At 41.1% G+C, this 20813-nt stretch overlaps 1 protein-coding gene across 3 annotated transcripts in view; it reads right to left on the reverse strand.

The window, feature by feature from the left end:
* LOC115277969 (maltase-glucoamylase, intestinal) overlaps window positions 1–20813 on the reverse strand; it is a 103060-nt gene that overhangs the window by 81936 nt on the left and 311 nt on the right. For 2 of the 3 annotated variants that reach the window (XM_029922397.1, XM_029922391.1), the window contains exons 2-4: window positions 15800–15843; window positions 2801–2927; window positions 1081–1202 (exon numbers count right to left, since the gene is read on the reverse strand). In XM_029922397.1, the coding sequence (XP_029778257.1) occupies window positions 1081–1202; window positions 2801–2927; window positions 15800–15843 (293 nt within the window). The remainder of the gene's footprint in view (window positions 1–1080; window positions 1203–2800; window positions 2928–15799; window positions 15844–20813) is intronic. The other variant, XM_029922402.1, reaches the window with a different exon arrangement.

Raw genomic sequence — 20813 nt, forward strand, 5'->3', positions numbered from 1 at the left:
AAGACAGAGACAGAATTGGAGCAATGTGGCTGCAAGCCAAGGAATGGTAAGGATGGACCACTACCACCAGAGGCTAGGAGAGAGGCACAGACAATGTCTCCCTGACCGCCTTCAAAAGGAATGAACCTTGCCAGCATCTTGACTTGGGACTTCTGGCTTCCAAAAGTGTGAAAGAAAAAAAAAAATAGAAAAGAAAAAAATATCTTTTGGTGGTACTAGGACCTTCAGATTAACCAAACAGCCACTCTCAAGAGCATCACAGAGGATTCCAGAGTCCCAACAACAGGATGGCTGGAAGATACATGTGAGAGTGCCACGTGCCCAGGCGTCACACACAGCAGGCGTCCTGTGTCGACACACACGTGCCCTTTCACACCAGTGGACTTCACTCAGAAGGCTGCATTTGGCCTTCATGCACTCTCAGGGGGAAAAGTGACGGGCACAGTGCACGCAATAAACTTTATAATCATAATATCCAACTGGACTTCGGCAGATGATCAAGAAATACTGCCCTAAGGTAAATACCAACATGCCGGCATTATCTTTAACCTGCTATTTATTATCTTCCTTCCAAAGCATGGCTTTTCAATTTTTGTCCTCATTTTAAATAATGTTTCATGCATGTGTATGACTTTTTATTGTAGATTCTAGATAACATTTTGGAATCATGACAGGAGAAACAGAGAGAGAGAGAAGGCAAGAAACAGAGGCAGTAAGAGAGAGAGAGAACCAGGAACCAAGTAGTGTTGTCAGACAAAGGACAAATATATTTGTAGTATAAATAAGTCCCAAATCTTGCATGGGACATCCTTAGACTAACAATGTATTCATGGTTTAACTGAAATTCATATTTAACTTAATCTGTCAAGGCAAAGGAATTTTCTAGCTCTTCCTCTCCCAAAGCTGTTCTGCCTACAAGTACGGATACAGGATTCGTCTGCCTGACCCACCAGTAGCTGCAATGTAAGCACGTCTCTGGGAGTTACACACAGATAACAAACAAAACAACAAAAATAAACAACAACCAAAACTACCCAACGGCATAAACTCTGGCATGAAAACAAGATCCATCATTCAAACCTTTGCTGGTGGCTGATCAGGGATGCAGTTTATCCGTTCCACTTCATTGACCTCTGGGCACTGAGCAGAGCCCGGGGTGGTACTCGCTGTCCCTGGATCTGGGGTAACTGTTGTCCCAGGATCTGGGACACCCCAAAAACAAATACAAAAGGACCTTCAGTCAGATATACTATCACAGGTATTCAATATCGTCACAGTTTTCAAGGCCTCCAATTGCATGAACTCCACTACTGACTGAAATTCACTCTTTCACTTTAGAAGAAGAAGAAATGTACACTTTCACTTTAGAAAGCTTCATTTTGTTCCAGCTGACTGCATTTACTAAGAACCAAATCCACCTTCTCTACCTTCTCTAGTCCAGGAGTCAGAAAACTATTGCCTGTGGGCCAAATCAGGTCACAGCCTGATTTTCAAATATAGTATTGCTGGAACACAGCCACACCCATTTTTTAATGTATTATTTCTATCTGCTTTTGTGCTACAAGTGGCAAAATTAAGTAGTTTTGGCAGAGACTATATGGCCTGCAAAATCTAAAAGTATGAGGTATTTGACCCTGTACAGAAACATGTGCAGACTGCTCTGGTCCCTTATTTTTATCCCCAGCGGCCTGTTCATGACAGGTTTGCACACAGAACATGTCCAGTGTATGGGTGTATGGGGTTGCTTTGCTTGAATGTTACTGCCCTAATCATCACAACCTCAATTCTGGCGGCTCAGTCAGTAGGCGTTCATCCCCTAAACACAGAACACTTCTGAGTGATGACATACATATGTAAGTATAAAAGCCTCCTATGACAAAAACTGTAAGGGAGGCCACCTGTCTAAAAACTGGCAGTTAGGACCTGCCCAAGGGCCTTGATTCAGACTTAAAAATCAGTCAATTAAAAAAAGACACTTATTTTGCATTCCAAAACAAGGAAGTGAGATTTCTTTAAGTCACTCTGCCGGAAGTTAATGAAGACATTAAGACAAGACAATGAGGCTTTTAATTAGTTTTCATTTCTTTTCCAATTCGAAAGCGGTGATTTAAGAGAACTGCATATTTGTGCCAGTTTCTGCATAAGGAGTCTGGTTCCATCTTCAACATCATAGGATTTTAAGACTTGAACAACCTTTGGGATTATTTGATCTGACTCCCCACAAAAGTAGACATTGTCAGGGCTGGGGTGGAGGGAGGAGGGGCAGAGACGTCTTCTCGCCACAGGTCAGCCTTGGTTCGCAGAAGCTGGTCCTAGATGACCACTCAGCACACCCCAGCCCTTCTTTCAGAATAAGACAGCTCAATCAACTCTTACTTAAATAGCTCTGGTTTTTAAAGAACAGAACTTTGGCCCAAAATACTTTAATTGATTATAAACTTACCTGACTGCCTTGCATATAAGGGGTAATTAGTTAATAAGCGTTGATTACTATTGTTAACAAAGTTAGAATTATTCAATGCAATTCAGTAAATGTATTTCAAGAGTCAGTTGCTGAATCCTGCCCTGCGCGAACTGGGAAATAAAAGTATCACCTTGGGCCCACGCAGAACACCTAAGTGGCCGCCCCAGTTTCAGTCAGGGATTCAGCAAGGTACATATCACATCCCCCTACACACACACACTCCACACTCACACATTCACACCAGTGGATAGGAAGGCATCACTTCCCTGCTGTGTATGAGGTTTCTGCTCTGACAAGAGCACCACATGGAAGGAGAACACCAGAGTTCCTTGTTACCTTTAGATTCCAAGGAATCCGTGGCCGAAAGCACAAACAGAGGAATAGTGATGATAAACACCACAAGCAGAAGAGCACTGAGCATAAGCTCCAAAGTCGTGAAATACTTCAACTTCTTTCTTGCCATCTATAAAAAAAGGGGGGGGGGGGAGAGGACAATTTAAGATTTGAGTTTTATTTCATATACAGTTGGTAATTTTTAATGGCAAAGCTCAAATCTAACATAAAATGAGTAACTCATTTATGGATTTACCCATCACCTGGATTAAAAATGATCAATTCAAGGGTGCCTGAATGGTTCGGTTGGTTCAATTTCCAACTTTGGCTCAGGTCATGATCTCCCAGTTCAAGAGTTTGAGCCCGGCATTAAGCTCTGTGCCAACAGCTCAGAGCCTGGAGCCTGCTTCAGATTCTATGTCTCCCTCTCTCTCTGCCCCTCCCCCATTCACGCTGTGTCTCTGTCTCAAAAATAAATAAATGTTTTAAAAAAATGATCAATTCATGGCCAATCTCATTTTGCCTTTATTCCCAGTTATTTTTCTCCCTAACTCTGGATTATTTAGAAGCAAATCTTAGATAGCTTTTAATCTGAAAATATCTAAGAATCAGGGCATCTGGCTGGCTCAGTTGGTGGAGGATGAGACTCTTGATCTCAGGGTTGTGAGTTTGAGCCCCATGATGAGAGTAGAGATACTTAAATTTTTTTATTTAATATTTAAGCATTAAAAATAAATTTCATTAAAGCCAAATGACATACTGTTGTTAATATGAAAAACATTTTTAAAAATAATTCCTTAATCATCAAATATTTAGTCAATGTCGAAATTTCCCTCATTGTCTGAAATTTTATAATTTGTTCTACTTTCATCAGGATGTAAGCAAGATTTATATACTGTAATAGGTTTGTGTCTGTTAAACATTTTTTAATCAAAAGTTTTGTTCTGTTGATCTGGATTTTGTCAATTGCATCAGTGTGTATCCTAACATGTTTCTCTACTCTTATATTTCTTGAAAATTAATGATCAGATCTAGAGTACAGGTTTGATTTTTTTAGCAAGAACAGTTCACAGCTAGTATACAGTCTTAGCAGGAGACACGTAAAATCTAGCAGAGTCTCCCTGTGCCATATTATTAGCCATTTTTTAGATCTAAGCATTTCTTAGATCCATTATTTGATTAGTTGTGACAGTGATACTATAATTCTACCATATACCGGATGAAATGTTACTATAGAGAGAAATTTCCCATCTATTACTTAGATCATAAAGCTACAGTTCATATAGGAGAGGTAGTATCAATGTTTGACTCTATTTTCTGACTTTCAGAATAAGGAGTTGTTGCCCTGCCATCCTCTGAAGAGGACCAATGAGAACATTTGTCCAATATTTTTACGAACTCATGGGTTGAAACACATCTGTACCCACCCATTGATATTATTATCACTAATGCTCATTTTGCCTCATCTTTACCCAGAGGGAGTCTCTTCAAGTTGGTCCCTGCTAGTCTTTGATAGTTTCCTTGCTTTCTGTTATAATCAATGACCTAGGCTCATTTTGCACATTTCCTGCCCCCAGTCTCAATTCAAACATCTCCAAAGAGGCTTTGTTCTTTTCAGTGGGAACCATATTCGGAAACCACAGTTTGGATGAGAGCTGTTGAATTCTACAACTAAATGTAACTGATAGGCTACCTCTGAATTCCCAGGGAGAAAGGCCAAATTCAAAAAAATACAGAAATAACACACTTACTTATGTTAAAAGTTGTTACAAATCCTCATAAGATTTAAATATTTTTCTAAGAAGTTTAAGTCAGATGTTCAGCATTTAGAATCTCTGGGGTTAAGGTCTAGATACCTAATTTTTTTAAAAATCCACAAATAATTGTGATATGCAGCTATTTTTCAGAAAGTGACCTTATTATAGGCTTATAAATTATAATAAACATATTTTATTAAGCAGAACTATATTGAGGTATGGTGTCCATGAAGTTAAAAACCAAAAGTGGAACCAATAGTTACTCAAGTTACTCCTTGATTTTATGCATAAATTTAAAAAGTTATAGTAGGCAAAGCACCTTGCTCAGAGTCACACAGTCAAGGACTAGAACCAAATTTTTCAAACAGCTGAATGTAGTTCTCTGTGGCTACTTTATCCATCCTGGCAGCTCTTGGAGGGTCCCTCACCGAGTAGAATATTCTTGAGCCTACCACAACCTCAGTCTTCAAAACTCACCTCAACCTATTCCTGTCCCCTTCTTCCAATCCACTCTTGATCTCCATCAGATTTGATTCAAGGTATTGCATTCCACACCATAAAGGACTTGATACCTATCAACTGACTGCTGCTATAAGCCACCTTGGAACTGAGTATCCTTCTCCTCAATACATCTAATTTCCAGAACCTCCTACCACAGACTGTCCTGCACAGATGGTGTCCTCCCTCTGTGAAGTCTGAGGCAGCATCTTGTGGTCCCCAGGTCAGTGCTTCCAACCAAACAAACTACATGCTGGAGTCAACCATGAAACTGGTCTTGTTGGGGTGCTCAATATAGAGAGTATTTTAAGTCAAATTTTGTGTCTTAAAGATTCATAGAATTCAAACTTTAAAACCATTATCCTTCATATTCAGAGGTTGAACATAAAAGTAGGCCTTGAAATATCCTCTCACTAATAAGGGGGGATTAGGTAAAGTAACCTTCACTCATTCAACCTTCTCATGCCAGAGAAAGATACAAGAAGACCTGTGCCCAGAGAGTAGGGGGACTGCTCCCGGGATGGATGTTGATGCCATAGGTCCAGACACAGAGCCCAGCAACATGGAAAATATCCTAATAAAAAATAAAATACCACATTCCTAAGGGTGAGTGTGATGATCAACACAGAAACAGGACCTGAAGGAAAGAGGAATTCGAAACAGTTAAAGCAGGGACCATGACTGGCATGGTCTCTGAGCAGGTTTACTTAGGCCAGAAACACACAGACTGTGTTTAAGGTTTTCTCCTGACATGGAGTGAAGCACCCTGTGCATGTTCAGATTAGGATTATGCCTTGCAGGTAGTCCTTTCTAGAAATTTCTCTTGTTACCTCCATTGTGGGACTTTGTCCTTTGTGAAGGACAATTTTCATTCTGGCTTGAGCGGTGGCACTATCCTCTAGGTAGCAAAAAACGTAACTCCCCCGTCACTCACTCCACATCCTCCCCAGAGTTACCCTGGATGCCACTGCATTTACCACCTCCTTCTTCTGACCTGCTACTACCATTCTCTAGAAGGCTTCCCCTTTACAGGTTAACATTCTCTTATTCTCTCTCTCAAACATTAACTAAGTCATATCTTTTGGTCACTTGTGTCAAATTCCAATGGCATTTTATTAGATAATGTTTGCTGTCTTTGAAAGGGAAAGCTTGACATTTCATGCCATTAACTGAGCTAAGTTTTGAGAACCACAGAAATATCCTATCTGTTAACCTAAGATAGCAACATTCTACTCAGATTGCATTCTATATTTGCAGCCTTACTGAGATATGAGAATGACCAGGCTAATTTTCCATTTTACCAGTGAAGGACTTGGGGGGGGGGGGAGCGGGTCTATGTGTTTAAATGACATGCTCCCAAGGCTCAGGACAAGTCAGTAGCAAAATTAGGAATCCTGACTTCCACCTTAAGGATTGTCTTTATGACCTCACTGCCTCTTAGGTAAGGACACAGCTCTGTCTTTCACATTTTGGGTGAGAATGTACCTCTATATACACAGATATAGCACTGCTTTAAAATCATGAGAGACTCTGTGAAGCTATACTATAATGCAGAAATGTGTCACTCAAGAGAGAGTGAAGCTGATGAGTCACAATCAATACACAACCAGAATGGAGAATGAAATTCCCCTATAAGATCTTACATAGAAGCAGTAAATAAATCCATTGTCAAGTTGGGTAGTGTGATGGAATGATTTCTAAAATAAGTTTCATTGATCTAGTTTCTTGTATCCCCTTGAGTTATAGGAGACTATACATCAGCAGAATCATGAATCAGTCTTAGTAAAAAGTGTAAAGGAAAAGGGAAGAGGAGAGCAGAGTAGCAGAATTGCTTCCATTGGCTATTGGTTTTGAGGCCTCATGAGCTTGTAATGGCTTTCATTACTTACAAGATGAAATGGTATCATCTAGAGTCTAAATGTTTTTAAGTTTATTTATTTATTTTGAGAGAGAGATAGACAGATGGATAGAGAGCAAGTAAAAGAAAGGCAGAGAGAGAGGGAAAGAGAGAAAGAATCCCAAGCAGGGTCCACACTCTTAGTTTGGAGCCTGTACCCAAAAACCATGAGATCATGACCTGAACTGAAGTCTGATTCTTAACCAATGGAGCCACCTAAACACTCCTATAGTCTAACACTTAATAATCACTCTAGCTAAGGTTTGGTGCTTCTGTATGCTATGTATTTTCCAGACACTAACTAGTCATCTTTATAATATTGATATACAGGTTTTATTCATCTCTATTTTATGAGCAATGAAACAGAGGTCAGAAAGGTATAAAACTTATCTGCAATGATAAACAGTAGAGCTGAAATTCACTCTAAGTCTATGTGCCAAAGGCATAATTCTCTTCATGACTACAGGAACACCCACACTCTTCTCCAACCCTATCTTCTATACTTACCAGAATTGTGTTTCTTCAGTTCAAACAATATCTCCTCTGAGACTAAAAATTAACCCTCCCTCCTTCTCTTGCTCCCTAGCACTCTATCTGTACCTATACTTATAACTCTAAGGACAGTATATCTTCCTCTCCTAAGTTTTAAGTTGCTAGAGGCCAGTGAGTGAGAGTACTCACCCATCCCTGAATTATCCCTCTCAGCCTGAAAGTCAGAGATTCTGAATCTCTGGTTCTATCCACAGCTGGGTGGTATGGGGGTAGAGAGTACAGGACTGGGCCATTCTCCGGTTGAGCATTGCCTCTTCTGGAAATCCAGATCCCTTTCAGTTAGCCTAATAATGCCACCATCATTTTCTTTGTGCTCTATAATGGGGAAAATGTTGGGAAGAACTCCACAGTGGCTCATGAGATGCCCCTGGCAAGTGCTCTAAATGAGTATTTGCTGATTACGTCAGGAGCAAGAGTGAATGGAAACACCATAAGGTGCTCTGTGTCCTTGCTCAGGAACCTTGTTCCTCTTTCCTGAGGGGCAAGGGAGGGACAAAATGAGAAACCTTATGCTTTTATCCCCAGAATATTGCCAGTAACAATAGGAGTCCAATTGAAAAAGAGAAAAAGAAAAAAATTGGACATAAAAATAATATAAATTGGAATGCAGTTATTTACTTTACAAAAGGATCCAAGTCAAGATTTCTTTTAACCAATCACTTTTGAAGTGTGAAGGAGACATAATCAATATCTCTAGATCTCTAGGGAGGTTTTTTCAGAATATACAGAAATATACAGAATATACTTCCCTCTCCATATGATCTTTGTAGCTATTTGTCATATGAATAATAGCCTTCATATGGTTGTAAACATAAGAAGAAATAACTCGAAACCATCTCTTTATAAAGAACACATACACTAGTAAATCCACTTGCTGGAAGATAATGCTCTTCACAGCCCATTTATTAAGCCCAATCATAGCTGAACACTGGTTCATACCCCTTTGCTGCTCTATCCTCCCCTACTGTTAGCTCGGGGCCCAGTGATTTCTCTGAGCAGAACTGCCCCCTACTCTACAGACCCCTTTCCTCAGGCTGATTATGAGCTGAGATATTCTCTGTTCTGCTATACCCAGCACAATGGTCATGTCTGCTTTTCTTTTTCCATTTTGTTACAGACTCATTTGGTACATCTTTATAAGAATATCAGTGGAATTTGGAAAGGAAAATAAAGTCCTATGATCAGTCTAACATCTTGAACTTTTCTGGGTAGGTTTTAAAAGCTCTGAATGACTTTAATATTCAGTTCCCTCCACTACCGTTTTGAAAATCACATTGGAAATTTTGAGTTCATCAGTGGATTTAATAATATCATATGACACTATCTTTTAGGGTGGGAAGAGGAGTGGCAGGTGCAAATTGAGGACAATGAACAATGGGACAAAAATTAAGTTGGAGACAGTAACAACAAAAAACCAAGTAACATATTTGGAGGGAGTCATAGGGGATGGGTGGCACCTTGTGAAATTATCAGACTCATCAAAGCTCTAGAATGTCAATGTATACACTCTACCCCCAGCTGATTTGTGGTTAAGCACATAAGTTTTCCTAAGGTGTTCTCCCCAAAGGTGTGTCTACTTACTGAAGTTTACAATATCCCTTTTCTTCCTCAAATTATGAGCTCCCAGAACATAAAAATTAGGCTCACTTCTTCCTCTTTATTTCCTTCCTAAGTATCTACTGGTAGTATCGGCATACTGTGCTAAATATTTCATGAGTATTTTCCTTCATCTTATCTCCAAGTTCTCCTTCTCAGAACAAAGAACATGCTACATAAAGCATGAGAATACTTGAGCTTGACTTCCTGCCCTACCATTTCTTGCTGTCATAGCCGAAAGAATTTCCCTAATACTCTTGAGTCTTGGTTTTCTTTGAAAAAATTTTAATGCTTATTTATTTTTGAAGGAGAGAGAGACAGAGTGTGTGTTGGGGAGGGGCAGAAAGAGATGAAGACACAGAATCCAAAGTGGGCTCCAGGCCCTGAGTTGTCAGCCCAGAGTCTGACGTGGGGCTCAAATCCACAAACCGTGAGATCATGACCTGAGCTGGAGTCAGATGCTTAAATGACTGAGCCACCTAGGTGCCCCTGGAGTCTTGGTTTTCTTATCTGTAAAAATGAAACTAACAATACCTATTGTTATCATTACCTATCATCACTTTCTTATTGAAAATCAAATAAAAACACTTCAAATTTCAAAGCATTACATGTCATTATGTTATTATTTGCTTTAGACAAGATAGTGGATGCTGGGTAAGAAGCAGGATGTTCCTAAGACATATGCTCACTCACTTTCAGTGAGTGTGGCAGTGCACCTCACTCAGTGTTTCATGAAATGGCTGACACATGTTCCTGGCTGCTGTCTTTATGAACCTTTTCTGATCTCTTATCTGCTTAGTGCTTTAGGGCCTCACATGTTGAGTGACTCACACACTACCTGAGACACAGGTGCAGAAAGTCAGGAAGAATCAATGGGAGGCAGAGTGTCAGTCTTGCCCATTCAAGACCCACTTTCCGCACCCACATCCACAGCTTCTGTTCCATGCTGCCTTGTAAATCACACTAGCTTTACTAAAAAAGCACAGCCCTGTTCTTTCAGGTCCCAATTTAAAGCTCCCAGCTTGGGAATATCAAACTTACTGTTTCATTCTGTCTTGCAGCTTCATTCTCTACCCAATCAATGTGTCCTCATGAAAGCTCCACATTCTCCACAGTCCTTCACCAAAGGATTAAATAACAAGAGGATTTGCTTCCTATACACTGATGAGAAATTGTTCTTTGTCAACATAATGCCCTCTTACTTTGTGAAAGGAAATGTGGCTGGCTGTGCTTTTCCCTATAAGGATGACTTTGCGTCTTCTAAACTAAACTACCCAATTCCAATCTTTCTTTCCCAATACCTCATCCCAAAGGCCTATAATATTAATCTCCCATAATATTAAATTTGCATATAAAATTCCATAAAAATTAATAATCTTCCATGCCTGAAAAAAACAAATTTGGCTAATGAGGCAAAGAGTGAGCTCATCTTCACTGGCAAGGACAGAAGTTATCAGAATGCCTACCTAAGTGGTCATATCTTCTTCCCTTTGGTGGTTGCTAGTAATTATGAGATAGGAGATTGCTTATTTTAAGTTTCGCCATTGTGTATAAACACACTGTGTGAGACACTATGATGTAAAATGTACCCACACATTGTACCCGCAGTTAAACCATAAACACCATATGCTTGATGAAGATTTGACAAAAACTATTAAAACTACATACACTCAATTTGGAATTTCATTTGTAGACATTTAGCCCACAAATACACTTGTACATCGAGGTACAGATAAAGGTTTTTCATTGGGGCTGATATAAAACATGTAACAGCAAAAGACTGAGAACAGTGTAAATATCCATAGAAAGTTCTGAGTAAAGTGTGCAATAAAATAAAATTCATTATTATTCAAAATTATGGCATGGTAGCTTTAAAAAAAATTTTTTTAATGTTTATTTCTGAGAGACAGAGAGACCATGAGCAGGAGAGGGTAGAGAGAAAGGGAGACACAGAATCCGAAGCAGGCTCCAGACTCTGAGCTGTCAGCACAGAGCTCAATGGGGAGCTTGAACTCATAAATGATGAGATCATGACCTGAGCCAAAGTCAGACACTTAACTGGCTGAGCCACCCAGGTGCCCCTGATATGGTGGTTTAAAAAAGAGTCCACAAATTCTTTGATACTCCTCTCTTCAGAGATGCAGTCAAATCCCCTATCCCTCACTCTTTGAGAGTAGGGTGGGCTCAGTGACTCACTTCTAACAAACAGTATGGCGGAGGGGATGGTGTGTGACTCCCAAGACTAGGTTTTAAAAGGCAGCACAGCTTCTTCCTTTCTATTTCTCTTGGATCATCTCCCTGCTCCTTTTCTTGCTTCCCTTCTTGGAGAAGCCAGCTTCTGTGTCACAGCGACATTCAAGCAGGCCTATGTAAAGGTCCAACAAACAGCAAGAAACGGAGGCCATTCACCAATAGCCAGGGAAAGGAAGCATCTCAGAAGTCAGTCCTCCAGCCCCAGTCAAGCCTTCACATGACGACGACGGTCCCTAACGACATCTTGGTCACAATGTCATGAGACACCTTGACCCAAAACCACTTAGCTAAGCCACTCCTGCACTTCTAATGCATAGAAAATGTGAAATAAAAATATTTCTTGTTTTAAGCTATGAAATTTGGGAGTAATTGATTATGCAGCAATAGATAATTAATAGGCATAGCTAAATAAGACTTCCTGAATAATGTATCATTTGCATTAAAAAAAGCTTCCCGCCTCTTATCAAAAGTCTTTTTGTGTCATATACTTAAATATGGTTACCTGCTCTAAGGAACAATAGTAATAATTTTTTTAATGTTTATTTATTTTGAGAGAGAGAGAAGGAAACAGAATCCCAAGCAGGCTCCATCTGTCAGTGTAGAGCCCCATGTGGGACTTAATTCCATGAGCCTTGAGATGATGATCTTAGGTGAAATCAATAGTCAAATGCTTAAGCAACTGAGCCACGCAGGCGCCCTTGGAACAACAATAATTATTTTCTACCTGTAGAAGAGAAACATTTCCTTTAGCCTTAAAAAAAAAAAAAAAAAAAAAACCTTCTTTGGAATCATCTCGTTGACATTACTTTCAGAATCACAAGGATCTTGATGAAATTTACAGTCTAATTTAGGAATGCAACTTAGGAAAACAAAATCAAGACAAACAGCAAAAGGCAAATACAATAAGAAAGTAATTTAAATTGCTTTTAAAAGAAAAGTGTTAAAAAAAACTGTTACTTGACAGTCTGTCATCAATCTTTAAATATTCTATTCCATATAACAAAAATTGTGCAATTTGATAATACTGATAAAAATAACTACTGATGATTGAGTGAGTGTGCTAAAAGGTTACATAAGTTGTTGCATGCAATCCTCATGACAACCCAGGTTAATTACTGTGACAGCCCACTTTCAGATGAGGAAATTAAAATTTCACCAAGGTCAAATAACTTGCCTGATGTCACACAGCTGATAAGAGAAGCAAAGCCACAATTTCAGCACCTGGCCTTTGGACTCGACAGCCGGAACTTTCAACCATTACTCTGTAGTCGATGTCATAGTGCCCTATGTTATACACCAGCTCAGGCTTGTTGTGAGATTGCGGATTTATCAGACAGTATCTGGGTCATTAACTAAGTACTCAGAATGTGCACAGTACAAGGCTAAGCACTTACGTGCATTATTTCCATCAGTTCTCACAACCACTTTACAAGGAGGGACTGTTATTATCTCTGGTTTACAAATAGTTAACTGAGCTTGAAAGAAATTAGGGTGCCCAAGGTGCAGCACTTAGAGCTCAGCTTCAAACCAGAATCTGACTCCAAATGTCAGGCAGTGCAGGAAACATATATTTCTGAGTAATTAAGGCTGGTAAATTAAGAGGAGGTACGATGGACAGGAGATGGCTGTGTCTTTCCAGAGATAATCATGGGGTTGAAAGCTTTACAGAAAGAAAAGGAAATGAAAATTCTGCAACATTTCAGTCCTCTGGGGGATTCAAAAGTGCTTTTCTAGGCATCCATAGAAGTCGATTCACTTTAAGTGTGTGGCCCACGGCACTGTGTTAAATTCTCCATGAGACCAAGAACAAGCAGCTGATGCACACTTTCCATGACTATTCATCATCGAGTTATCAATATTATGTCTTTGGGGGGGAGGGTAGATCTGATAGCAGTTTATTTATTCACTCATCAATTATTATTAAGCTCCTGCAATGTGCCAAGCATTCTTCTACAGCAACAAACAAAACATAAAAATTCTTGCCCGCATGGGACTTATGCTCTTGTGGCTAGAAAAAAAGAAGCATTAAACAAAATTAGTACACCTGTCATCTAGGTTAGACTGTGGTAAGTGCTTTGGAGAAAAATAAAACAGGGTAGAAGATGAGGAAAGTGGGGGTGAGGGTTGCACTTTCAATTAGACTGCTCATGGAAAAGCTCACTTGGAAGGTTCAAATTATTATTCTACGTAAACTGTGCAGACTCCAACAGTAATTTTTCCTGTCTGAATTTAAATGGTTATATGATGGGTGCCTGGGTGGCTTAGTTGGTTAAGCATCTGACTTTGGCTCAGGTCATTCTATCATGGTTCCTGAGTTCGAGCCCCACATCAGGCTCTCTGCTCTTAGCGAAGTGCCTGTTTCAGAGCCTCTGGCTCCCTCTCTCTCTCTGCCCCTCGCCTTCTCTCTCTCTCTTTCTCAAAACTAAATAAACATTTCAAAAATAAAATAAAATAAATTGGTTATATGGATAATTGCCAATGGTCATTTTCCTGGTACTGTTACAACTATTTAGGCAAAGTAGGTAGATCAACCAGGTAGGGGCCCAACCTGTTGAAACTGTATAATCAATTATCATATTTTCTAAATACAGTGTCTGTATTTGCATGTGATGACTAAGCCTTTCTTTTAATTTTTTCTTGTTTGTTTTTATTTATTTTTGATACAAAGAAAGACAGAGCATGAGAGGGGGAGGGGCAGAGAGAGAAGGAGACACAGAACTGGAAGCAGGCTCCAGGCTCTGAGCTAGCTGTCAGCACAGAGCCTGACGCGGGGCTTGAACCCACGAACGTGAGATCTGACCTGAACCGAAGCCGGAGGCTTAACCGACTGAGCCACCCAGGCGCCCCAAAGCCTTTCTTTTAAAAATCCTTTGGTAACACAAGGCAAGAGATCTAGTGGGAAAGAAAGGGTTAGTTTTACAGAGACTAAGAAGAACTTAAAAAGAGGAGCCTAGCCAGTCAAGGCTATTTCTCAAAATTCCTGGGCAAAATTTATTGGGTTGGTTCATTGTCTCCCAGCTACTGTCTAACCCCTCGGGGCCTCAGTTTCCCCATCTGAGCCACAAGGGACCATCTCTAGAAGACAGGCTGTGACCCCAGCACCAGGGTGTGCAAAGGCTTTTCTTCCTCACCACCTTCTGCAGCCAGCTCCTGAACCAACTTTAAACGGAAAATGTCTTCTTCTAAGTCCACCTGCTCATGGGTATTCCACGCTTATGGAGCAGTTTGTAGAGTCACTTTATCAGCACATCAAAGCTCACTCTACAAGGCAATGGCTGACAACAGAAACATCACTGGCATTGCATGTGTGAAAAAGCATGAGTGGAATAGTGATGAGCTATCTTAAAGTGGGGTACAGGACAGAATGTCCTTGCACATCATTTGGTCCCTGATATATGTTGGCCCCACTCAGCATAACAAACCAAAGCCCCTCCTCTTTCATGCCCACCCAACCCAGCACACCTGCACTCACTGTTCTGTAATGTGACATCAGAGCAATGGCCAGCGTGGACAGCAGGAGGTCCCTTTAACACATGAAAGCCACCATTGGGACCCTATCTCAGGGACCACTGGTAGCCTTTTCGGGTAGTCTTTTCTGTGAGCCCATGGCACTGATATTGGCCTCCTCCTTCCCCAACAGAAACTCTTCCTTCCCACCTCAGTGGCCAGGAAATGCCCACATGGGTCTAGCACCAGTGAGGACCCAGCTTTCTTCAGGCTTCACCAGAGAGAGGCCATCGGCAGCAAGCCATCACCCTTCTCTTCCCTTGGCACTTCTATTCTGCTTCATTCTGCCAGGGCAGGCCCTGTGTCTTTCCCTCGATGCCCTCCTCCCAGACTCCGCATGAAGTCTCTCACACTCCCCACAGCTTCTGGCACACCAACGCCTGCCCACACACTACCTGAGACTCTTCCCTAGAATAATTCTTTATTCCATCACTACGGCACCCAATTCATGGTGATAGCAATAGATTTCTCCATTTCCTGACCACAATGGACTCTCTAATTACCACCCCTCAACCACAACTTGGCATCCTTTCAGAAGGAATGTTCCTGCAGACTCTATTCTTACCCTTCTGCCTCCCTCCCCCCACCTCATGTCCTGAATCAGGAAGAACTGCTACCCGAATACTAACTCCTTCATCACTCTCCCCCACATACACACACACAACACATACATGCACAAAGGGTTAGCTAAGGTAGCGCTTGTAGACGCAGCTTTAGTCCGGAAGTGGGCATGCGCATGCGTGCGCACGCAGAGCAAGAAAAAAATTGAACGAGTTGAATCCTGTTTTAAGTGTGTATTTGTGTAATTATGTTTGCTGTTTAGTTCTGTGTTTCACCAATTACAAGGACGGTCTGACTAAAGGAAATCAGCACCCGTCCACCCACACCCACACTTGCACACACATCTAGAGCCAACAATGATCACACGGTTCACACACATACCTCATCGCCTCCGGCCACTGTTCCCACTCTCCTTGAAGGACGGCCTAGTGACAAAAACCAAGAGCCCAGTCCACAGAGTGCAGCAGCAGCCCTGGTGAGCGGTGACTGTGGTCTTGTTAATGGATTTCAAATGCAAATGACTGCAAATCTCAAGATCAGGTTTGCTAGTTAATTAGTAATCATGGTCTTCCTCTGAGAACATCCCTTAAAACCTAGAGAAAAACGTGACCACCTGACCCTCTCTGACCCCTCCAGGTGCTGAATTCAGCAGTGAGCATGCCCAGGTGCCTCACAAAGGAACACAGACTGACTCAACCATTAGATAATAAAAAGCAAAAGAAAATAAACCATCCCAGTGTACCACTGACATTTACTAGCACAATCTGCTGGTTTGTGATATGAAGGAAATAATTTTGAACGTGTTTTTAGAATAGTCTTCTTCTTTTCTTGTGTGTAGAAGACCTGTCCGCCAGCATTTCTGTGCTATGGAGGTCCTTTGGCAGTCTTGTGCCTCCTAAGGACCTCGCCTAGAATTACATTTTTATTTTTTATCTTTTAAAAATGTTATTTATTTTGAGGTGGGGGGCAGAAGGGGAAGAGAGAGGGAGAGAGAGAATCCCTGTCAGCGCGAGGGCTGGCTCGAGGCTTGATCCCATGACACTGGGATCAGGACTTGAGCTGAAATCAACAGATGCTTAACTGACTAAGGCACTCAGGCACCCCTAAAATTACATTTTCAAAAGCATGAGACAAAATACCTAAGGATACAAAGAAAACAAATTCAATTACTAGAATATTTTTTAATTGCAATATAATAATGCATGTGTTTCTTTAATGATAGATACGCTAACAAATCTAGCAACAGGACTAACAGCTATTACAATCTCAAAATAGTAATAAATGTAAATAGTATCTTGAGATTATCTTCAAAATATGATACAAAAGTAACCCTGGCTTCTCTTGGAACCAAATTCTTAGGTACTTCTAACGCTACTCGTGTTTGTGACCTCACTGTATCCTTAAAAGACATGCCAAATTTCAGCTGGATTTTAGCAAAGAAAAAATACATAAATATTGCTCCTTCTAAGTTCCCTTGCTTTCTGATTTATATCCATGAATCCCAGGTTAAGAGCTCTGCTCTAAACTTTCCTGGCAGACCCTCCCTCAAATGTGCCATTCCAAGTGTAACCTGTAAGCCTGTTTTTGCCTGTCCCAAGGAAATACGTACTAAAATTAGAAGGTTTGGAGGAGGGCACTTGTGGGGAAGAGCACTAGGTGTCATATGGAAACCAAGTTGGCAATAAACTATTAATAAAAAAAGAAGAAGAAGGTTTTGCTGCAACTTGACAGAATAATTTTATGTCATTTCACCCTAATAATTAAAAATATGGACTGGGTATTTGTGTATGGCTGGTTTTTCATTTTGCTTTTCTTGTAATTCATTTGTATCTTAAGTTTACAAAAATCTCAGTCAGTGACATAGTGGAAATTTTTAAAAATTCTCTTTAGCATAGATGTTGTAAAACACCCCACTCAACGGTTACTCTTGGATTCTTAGACAATTAATTGCTTTTATGGCCCAGTGAAAATTCAGGAAAAATTTGGGTCATTGGACCTAAATTTATAAATTGTGTATATCACCTGGAAAAACTAATGTCACAATGTATTAATATTGCCATTTTATAGGGGACATAGACATTATAATGGACTCAATTTATATTTTGAACAGTTCACTTCCTTGTCTTCATTTTTCTCATCACCAACCATTAGCTGAAATGTCATCAGGAACCAGCAAACCCTGCAGACCAGGTTTTGGGAGACACTGACCATAATTCTTTGGTATCACAAAGTCAAAGAATTTAGGGGAAGGAACAGAAAATTAAGGAGCAAGGAGGCCTGCTGGGCACCAATGCGTTTTGTCTACATCATCTCACCGATATTCACAATGGCCCAACAGTAGCAAGGGCCTGAAGTGCCCTCCAAATGCTTGTCTGCTCAGCATTAGGGACTAGGTGGGTTGGAGAACTTAGTAGCATGTCTAAGGACCACCAACTACCACTGCCTCATTATACAGATGAAGAAGCTGAGGCTCAGGAATTTTGACAGGTGTGCGTAAGTGTGGTGACAAAAGGTCCAGATATGACATTAGGCAGACCTGAATTCAAAGCCCAGGTCTGCTTACTGGCTTAGAATGCAGTGCCACATAAGCCTCAATGTCCTTAACCTAGATGAAGACAGAAACGGTACCTATTCAATCACATTATAAAGAGATAAAGAGATAAAAGCTATAATACAAGTAGAAGACTTGGTATTACCTAATAGCTACTCAATAAGTCAGTTACGTTTATTAAGATTATTATGCTATGACTGGAGCTACGTATACAGCTGTGACTGGAGCCCAGACCCTGCACTCCCAACCCAGGGCAACCTTCAACGATGTAAGTATCTCCTTCTCTCCCAAATCAGGTTTCTGAATACAGTAGGTACTTATTCATGTTTAAAAAAGAAAACTCATCAAGCACCTACTTTGCACAAGGCCCTGTACAACATACTGAGTTGCCTGAGTGTAACAGTTTAAAAGCTTAGCCCCCGGGCACCTGGGTGGCTCAACTGGTTAAGCGTCCGACTTCAGCTCAGGTCATGATCTCATGATCCATGAGTACAAGCCCCACATCGGGCTCTGTGCTGATAGTGCAGAGCTTGCCTAGGATTGCCTAGGACTCTCTCCCTCTCTCTGTCCCTCTCCCACTAGTGCACAGGTGTGTGCGCTCTCTCTCTCTCTCTCTCTCTCTCTCTCTCTCTCTCTCTCTCTCTCTCTCCTCTCTCTCTCTCTCTCTCTCTCAACATAAATAAACAATATAAAATAAAAAATGAAAGTTTAGTCCCTGGATGAAAACAAAAGATATGATTCAGGCCAGACCGAGGTACAAGGACCATGGTACCTAGAGGGTTTGCTGCCCTAGTGACATGGCCTAACCTGGCCTGAGGAAGTCAGGTAAACATGTCTGCTTGGGAGCTGTGGAAGCTGTGCAGATATAGGGGCCAGGAATGTGATGACAGTACCTCCTCCTCCCCATTCTCTGGAAAGCGCCCTTACTTAAACTTTCATCACCTCCTGTCCTTGCTTCCAACCCCTGAAAACACAACACCAACCACTTCCAAAACATAGGTCAATTCGACATACAGGTGTATGTGTGCTATAAACAAGGCACTATCAGAACAGCAGCAACAGCACCATGGCATGCTTCCTGCGTCCTATGCATTATGTTAAATGATTCCCATGCATTATTTCAATCCCTCCTCTTCACTACCCTCTGAGGTAGCACCTGTCATCCCAGTGTCACAGACCAGAAACCCGAGACACACAAAGAATAACTGACCAGAACTTATGTCAGTAGTAAGAGGTGAAACCGGAACGCACACCCAGGCAGTCTGGTCAGACCTGCCCTAGAACATGAATGTGAGTGGTGTTCCCATAACCTCATGGCCAAGAGAATGTAAGAGGTCAAGTGGCTATCATACAAAAGACAAGACAGCATTGACGAATGCTATTGACAAAGGACACAATTGGGAGGGACTAGAAAGAAACCGGAAGCATGGATGGATGGGAGTGCGAAGGGGAGAAGGAAAGACATATTGAGCCAAGGGATCAGCCTACGTGAGGCTCCGAGGTGAGAAAGAACGGGACCTGTTTTAAAAACTGCAGTGAAAAGATATGCCCAGCGAAGACAGTTGAGGGAAAGTCAGAGACACTACTGGCAAAGCACATCAGAGTCACACTGTGGATCTTTTAGCCTTGAGCCACAAGGAACCATCGCAGATAAGACACTCCTCAGAGCGGTCAAAAGCATGACCTAGATTTCTGAGCTCTCTGCCCAGGCCTCAGAATGCTGAAATATCTGTCCCTTTAAGTCTTTGGTCAGAATATCTAGTGTCCCCACACCTCCAAACAGAACAAGTACATATCAGTAACTAACTCTGGAGGTTGCACAAGCTGCCTGTCCATTGAAGGGACACAGAAATGGGAAACTCCACTGCCCAGAGATCTAAAGATCAAGAGAGCAGTGAACCACCTCACCGATGCTGATGAGAACATCTGTCTCTCCCTGTGCTGACCTTCCCAAAACAACACTTGATTCTGGTTTCAGTTCTAAACTATAAATAGTCAGAGTCTGGTCTTCAGGATAGATTTCAAATGCTTCTTTCTTTTAAGGTCGCTTGTTCATTCTTGATTTTATCACTCCGATATTTTTTTCATCATTCACCACTCAGCTTGGCTCACTGCTCTTTCTGCATTTGTGGTACAGGCTTCACCTGAAATATCTATGTCCTCTGTCTTCCTATGTAAACCCTGCTCTTGTTGAAAAGCCAAGTTTAAACTCACTTTACCATGAAATTTCTCTTAACACTCAATTCATGTTGATGTATGTTTCCCCTTTCTGAGATACTGAAGTAACAGTAGGTTCAAGAGTATGTGGTTTTGTTTTATAGATGTGCCTACCCCAAAGAGCTCTGAAGAGTGCTAGCCACTCATCAAGCCCTACTGGCTGAGTTTCCTTAAATGCTCCATCATGGCCAGTCCCAGGTAGCACTGAGCTAAGAGGAGACAGCTGAGCCCTGGTGGTGTGTGTTTCCATCTTCCTAGCACTGAACACATTATCAGATTCTCCCTTCCTGGAAGAAAATCCTATAGGAAACAAGATACGCATCTGTTTTTATTTTACCAGGAATAAACTAGGGGTGGGTAAGATATCCCTAATAGGTGAATGAAATGTTTGAATAGAGATAAGACATCTCTTGGGGGGTGTTTCCATGTGAAATCATTAGATGGTGGTCCAGTGATCCCCCTCATCTGGTGTCCTGAGAAGGGCATAGTGTTTGGAATCAAACTAGCCCAGGCTTGGCTATCAGAATCTCTACTTACTTGCTACACTCATTTAAATTCTCTGAAGCTTAGTTGCCTGCTAATTTTCAGTAAATTAGAGGTGACAATATGCATGACATAGTATTTTGA

The sequence above is a fragment of the Suricata suricatta genome, chromosome 2, assembly GCF_006229205.1.
Source record: "Suricata suricatta isolate VVHF042 chromosome 2, meerkat_22Aug2017_6uvM2_HiC, whole genome shotgun sequence".
Classification (NCBI taxonomy): Eukaryota; Metazoa; Chordata; class Mammalia; order Carnivora; family Herpestidae; genus Suricata; species Suricata suricatta.